This window comes from Oreochromis aureus, linkage group 6 (assembly GCF_013358895.1).
Source record: "Oreochromis aureus strain Israel breed Guangdong linkage group 6, ZZ_aureus, whole genome shotgun sequence".
Taxonomy (NCBI): domain Eukaryota; kingdom Metazoa; phylum Chordata; class Actinopteri; order Cichliformes; family Cichlidae; genus Oreochromis; species Oreochromis aureus.
The window spans coordinates 36,258,711-36,265,156 of record NC_052947.1 but is presented as its reverse complement, the minus strand read 5'-3'; the positions used below and the strand labels follow the sequence as shown (position 1 = coordinate 36,265,156).

Here is a 6,446-nt window from a genome sequence, read left to right as displayed (position 1 = left end):
AAAGTTTATAGACCAAACTGCCCAAAGGTAAAGATTCACAAGTTTATTTCATTTTATATGTGACAGAAAAAGAGAATCTGTCTTTGTTTGTGAGCTCGATTTGGTAGTTCAAGATTGATGGCAGTTGATGTATCGTTTCACAAAAGAAATTGATGCTGTTTCAAGGGACCTTCTTCAGCCTTCAAGGCTCTAAAATCAAAGTGCAGTATTTATATTCTTTTAGCTTATAACAGTCATAAAAATCACATTGAATATATTGACAACTTGCTCATCTGCTACTCACATTGCTTTCTTAGTACTGTCTTTGAAAAGACTAGCAAAAGAACATACACAAATCAGATAATACTGCAAAATATAAAACATTGCAGAGACAAAATTTAGACGTGCATTATGTTAACCTATCAGTTATTATATTGATATGCTAAGATGAGCTTAGCTTTACTTCTAATAAATGCAGAATTGCATAACTGGCCAAGTGACACATGCCATTCTGATCTCCTCTGTCTCTTTGGATTCTATTTCTAGAAGATAAGATAAAAAATATGGAATTCATTTTTTTACAGTATCAGTATCACATGTCATTTAAGTTGCTTAGTACAAACAGAGTAAAGTATCGATGAAAATACTGATGAAGTGGAAAGTAATAGTGGGGGGATATATTCATAGTGGAGGTGGTCGGCCGTGTTTTTCTGCCACTGTTTGTGTATAAAAACGCCTCAGTAGACACTAGGGGTGTGTATTGGCAAGAATCTGGCGATACAATATGTATCATAATACAGGGTAGACGATACGATACATTGCGATACTAAAAGCCAGCCGATATTTGTGTTTAGTAGGACTGAATTTAATTAAAAAAAACTCACAGTAAACAGTCCAAACTGTTAAATGCTTGACATGAAACATCTGAGACAAAAACACTCTCTCTAAGTTCAAAATGAATGGAGAAATTAACATCTGCCTTATTAGAAGTCATGTCAAATAAACAAACAAAAACTACTTTACTGAAATATCAAGTATTTTTTTTAACATGAAAAAAGTAAACATGTAACACTGAGGTCTTTCTAAGTACTATGATTGTAAAATACTTATCCAAAAACTGCTCTATGGAGCATCAAAACAAAGCACTTTTTATGTGACCTTAACATAAACAAATATAAATCAAAAATGAAATTGCTTGAAGAATCCATCCAAGTAAACATTAACAAACAATGTAAAGTGCTATTAAAATAAAGTACAGCTCTGCAGTGTCCATCAATGGAACACTTTTAGTACAACCTGAAAAAAGGAATTTACTCATCTAAATAAAAGTGCTTATGAGACTCAACCAAAATGTCAAACATTCTCATATCAGAGATTTTACATGTTTAGTGTTTTCTCAGTGGTTATTGTTCAATTTCCAGATTTTTGTGCAGGAATACAAGCTGATCGACATGGTCAGCTGTCAGGACACTTCTCTGTGCATTTACTATGTCTCCTGCAGAGGAGAAAACTCTCTCTGCAGAGACACTTGTTCCAGGAATGCATAGGAAACTCCTTGCTACTTTGGATAGGTGAGGGTATTCCTGTTCATGGTCCTTCCACCAACTGAGAGGATTTCCTGTGAGAGGCAAAGGGGTCTCATCTCTATACCTCTTGATCTCAGCTGCAGCAACATCATGTTCTGATTTTGGTGCAGTATTGTCACTAGTAGAGGCAAACGTAGCTCCGAGCAAGTCCACCAATGCACATGAGGTCCTCTGTCTCTTTAGGGGTGGCCGAGGGATGGAGTCAAAGCTGTCTTTGATATGTGGGTGATGAGCCTCCTCTGTGGCATTCTCTTCCTCCACCTGTTTGTCAGTCTCCTTATTCTCTTGCTGCTGAAAAATGTCAGAAAGTCAAAATTCAAATCCAAGATTCACCCTGTTTTTCACGAACATTTAATGACAAATGTCATCAATATGCATTTGTTTTTGTTTTTTTTTAACTTTATTCACTTGCTTATAACTTCAGTTGAATTTTTCCAAATAAATTCATTTATTTACTTACATTTTTTTCCTTCTTTATCACAGTCACCACAGTGTCCAACAGTCTGGAATAGGTCTCACTGGTCTCTGCTTCAGACAGGAAGGGCAGGTCCTTAAACCGAGGATCAACTGTTGATGCCATCCATAGTGTCTCCCTCTCATTTACATATCTCTTTCCCAGATCTTCTGCTATGGCAGTCTTAATGTCCCTTACTGTCAGTGTATCATCAACACTTTCTTGTGCACCCATCACAAGCTTGGCATGAAGAGGAGCAATGATGGACAGGGTTGGCATGCTCTCCTCTGACATCACCAGGGTGGCGTCCTTCATAGGCTTGAGTGCCCTGACAACTTCTTCTGCACATGTGATGTCAGACTCACTTAATGTGAAAATTTCTTTTCACTCTTCCTAACTTCTGCAGAAAGCAGAGCTGCACAGATGGCTGGTTGCTGTTCTAAAAATCGTTCTATCATATCATAGGAGCTGTTCCATCTTGTAATTATGTCCGTGATCAATCTGTGAGCTGGTAGCTGAAGGAGGCACTGTTTCTGCTTCAACTGATTGCTGGCTGTGGTGCCGCGCCTGAAAAAGGCTGTTACACGTCGGATCCTCCCGAGAAGTCGCACCACGGATTGTATTTTCAGTGCTTTCTGTGAGGCGAGATTCAGACTGTGTGCAAAACATTGTATGTGCGTCATGCCTGCAAGTCTAGCTGTGAGAGCCATGTTTGGTGCATTATCGGTAACAACAACAAGGTCCTTTGTGTTCAATCCCCATTCAGCCACAGCGTCAGTTAGTAACGCTGCAATGTGCTCACCTGTGTGACTGTCATGCATGGCTCGTGTTTGTTGTACATGAGACTGAAGGTTCCACTGGTCCGTTATGTGATGTGCTGTAACAGTTACGTACGATTCAGTGGCTCTCGAAGTCCAAGCGTCGCATGTCAATGCAACTGTCTCAGCCGAGCTGAGGGAGTCCAGCACTGTCGCTTTGACTTCTTGGTACAACTTTGGCAGAGCGATGTCCGTGATGTGCTGTCGGGAAGGAACGGTGTAACGGGGCTCCAGCGTTTTAATCATATTACGAAATCCTTTATTCTCCACAACACTCAGAGGGCGCATGTCTTTGCAAATAAAAACAAGTACTGACTGAGTTATTTTTGTTGTTTTTTTGTTTGTTGAAGTTAACTTCTTCAATTGTCCGTTGAGCAGGGTCACCTCATTTCGTTTTAAAATTAGCATTTGATGCTACGTCGCTATGGTGTCTAGACACGTGTGTTCGTAAATTCGTTGTGTTACCGGAATATTTGACTCTGGCGGTGCAGATTTTACAGACTGCATAGCTCTTGTCATAGTCTTTACCGCCTTCTTTTGTCCTAAATCCAAAATAAGTCCACACATCAGCTTTGAAAGCTGCGGGGGCCGGCTGTATCCTCTCCTCTTAAGTCATCAGTTAGCTAGCACAATTGGCCACACATCCACTGTTCTACTTCATTGGTTTTGGCAAACTAGATGCTTCTACAGTTATCGTGAGACCTTGTTTTTACGTCAAAGTAAAGGCGGTAAAAACTGCAAACTAGTGGCCAGAGTTTGAATTGCAACATACAAAAGTAAAAACAGTAAATGCATGTAATTTTTCATTTAAAAAAAAATCGATAACACTGATTTTGAATATCGATTCAGTATCATTGCACGAAATATCGCGATATTTCGTTGTATCGATATTTTCTTACATCCCTAGTAGACACTATAGTTTAAGATAGTTTACCAATAGTAATGCTTATCAGTAAATCAGGAATAAAAGCAGATATGTTGGATGGATGGAATGGAATATTTTGCAATAGTTTATGTTTTTACCCCAGAGTTTACCCCATTCATCTCGTAGGCTGTCAGATCACTGTTTACTTCATAATGCATGAAGTATCCATGACTATTTCATCTAAAGGAAGCAGTAAAAACGTTCACTGATGTGGGTTGATGAGTCAATGAAGCTCATTCCTGATCAATGACAGTGATACTGACGTGAGTTGTGTAAGATTTTCTATCGTTAAGGACAGCTGTTTTAGTAAGTACTGCTATTCAAGAACACAGACGATCATAGACAGACTGCTGTTACTGAAAATTTCTTTCAAGTGCATCTAACGTTGCTGGACTTGGACACTTCAACAACAAAAAACTTTCCTGTCATGTGAGAATGTAATCCAATTTAGGATACCTAAGTCTAGTTGTTAGAGAATTGTGGATCAATATGGTTGTCATTGTGCAAGATGATTAGATCTTTAACAAGATGATTAGATCTTTAGCATGAATGCTCACCTCTCTTTTCTACACAGACACACATTCACATTTTACTGATCCTATCACATGCTCAAAGACATACACGCACACACACACACACACACACACACATCACATGTTCACTGTTGCAGACACACATGACACATGTTCACATGTGAGTGTTTTATCTGTTGCATGATTAATGAGATGTTTGTGTGACCACTGAGTTAATGAAAGAGCTGCAAGAGGGGGCCGGAGTTTAGAGTTTTCTGGAATCAGGTGAGGAGCTTGCAGCTCCAAGACCCTGGTCCGATTGGCTCCCCTTGCAAGTTCAAATGGATCGAGTTCTGTCTTGCTTTGTTCACGGGAATAAGTCTCTAAACCAGCGGGGCCTGCGAAGCGCAGACCTAACACTAGTATTAGCTAACGAACTGTTTTGTTATTCATTGCTGCCAGCTGTGAAAAATATAATAAAATGTATGAATGAAATCTAGTTTAAAAAAGCTTATCTTTAAATAAAAACTAATTTTAACTGAAACAATCTTTTTTATTTTTAGATATCTTGAATGGTTATCGGATTTCCCCATTCTTTTAGAATTCTCAGGAATGCAACACTAAAAGAGTTCTTTTGGGGGTATAGACGGTTAACTGCTGCCATTCATTTGTTTCAGAAAAGATGTTGCTTACGTTGCTCACTTCAGCAAGACAATGTCAAGGACTAGTCTTCATGTATTCATGGCTGTATAGTAAAAGGGTCCAGATGCCAAAAAAGATTGCTTGAAGTGCAGTTCAAAGAGTATGACTAAGAAAGCCTTGAAATGTTGAGCTGCTGAATTCCTGTATCAAGCTAGAACTGGAAAACATGTGTGTCCACAATACTGTAGGAATTTGTCTCTGTAATTCCAAGACACCTTTAGAATGTTGTTAAAAAAAAAATCTAATTGTTGAAAAAAAAATCTAATTTTCAACATTTGAATTCTTATATTTGTACTATTGCCAGTTACTATCACTTGTAATTCTTTATTTCTAAATGTTTAATTCTGTTCTTATTTAGGTGTGGATCACATAGACCTAAAGGCTGACTGGCAACCCCCTAGTAAATTCTGGTTGCTAGGAAAAATGTGGAGATGTTTTTTTCAGATCACACAAAATTTGGCATTTCATCAAAACATACAGTCTTGTCTTTAACCTTTTAATAACATATATTTCAATAATATATATTAACCATTAAAAACTGAAAATCAAACGTCAGCCTCCCAATGCACAGACTGCTACATGGAGGGATTTTTAATGAACAGCTGTATTCACCCTGAGGAGCTTTACTGTTCTGTATTTTTTAAGCCACCGAGCATTAAAGCATCTAGTCTAGCATTTAGTTTGGAGGGGTAGTTTGTAACTGATGACTGATTTTAGAATTTGGGTTCATTTGTCCTGAAATTGAATCTCTGACCTTCTCGTTGCTACAATGGCATTTACCTGCTTATCCACACATAATACACATATTAATTAGGGGTCAGATGTTTGTGTCAGACATTAGGCGAATGGTGAACCATGTGTCATATGTCAGCTTATATGCCTTTTTCACTTCACTGACATATTTAATTAACCATTGCCTAAGTAGGCATGTTGACTAAAAGTGTGTTTGATTTGGTTTAGGAACCATGATATAACGTTTTAGCACAGAGATGATATGCAATCACATATGTAGGCCTGACATACTTCATATGTGTTAATGAACGGATGAATTAAGTATTTTTAAAGGTCCTAGCAAAAACCACGCTTGCAGTGGTTGTTTGTTTAGTTCATGTTATTATTTGTACTTTTATTGTATCACTGTATATAGTAAGATGGTAAAAATGGCAAAGTAACGAACACAGAAAGACCCCCAAAGTAATGAAAAGTAATGAATAAAAAAACACATATTTAATTAATTGTTTTATTCAAAAAACTTGATGACAGGCACATTGTGTCATTGTTTGATGAGCACTTATGAGATGTACGACAACATATTGCAGTGCCCTCAAAGTCAGCTACTACACTTAGATATATAACATATATAAGGATTTGAGTATTATAAAAATAATTTCCAAAAGCTATAAACATGTTGATAATCCTGGTAGCTAAGGCAGTTTATAGTGAAAGGATCATCCAGGTTAACGTGTCTAG

At 37.7% G+C, this 6,446-nt stretch overlaps 1 protein-coding gene across 2 annotated transcripts; it reads right to left on the bottom strand.

Annotated features, from left to right (window-relative positions):
- Positions 1–933: 933 nt before the first annotated feature.
- Positions 934–2,398, bottom strand: LOC120440719 (E3 SUMO-protein ligase ZBED1-like). Of its 2 annotated transcripts, none has more exons than XM_039613871.1 (2): positions 2,026–2,398; positions 934–1,856 (listed from the first exon to the last, which is right to left on the bottom strand). In XM_039613871.1, exons 1-2 carry the CDS (start codon positions 2,332–2,334, stop codon positions 1,383–1,385), a joined length of 783 nt encoding a protein of 260 aa, XP_039469805.1. In that variant the 5' UTR covers positions 2,335–2,398; the 3' UTR covers positions 934–1,382. The 2 variants fall into 2 exon arrangements, with proteins under 2 accessions (XP_039469805.1, XP_039469806.1); XM_039613872.1 differs by having other exon boundaries at positions 934–1,853.
- Positions 2,399–6,446: the final 4,048 nt, after the last annotated feature.

What these genes read in the sequence shown, in the direction of transcription:
- LOC120440719 (XM_039613871.1), bottom strand. Translation starts at nt 2,334, where the DNA reads ATGAAGGACGCCACCCTGGTGATGTCAGAGGAGAGCATGCCAACCCTG. An exon ending in TGATAAAGAAGGAAAAAAAT is followed by an intron (nt 1,857 to 2,025) that starts GTAAGTAAATAA and finishes GACATTTTTCAG; the next exon opens with CAGCAAGAGAATAAGGAGAC.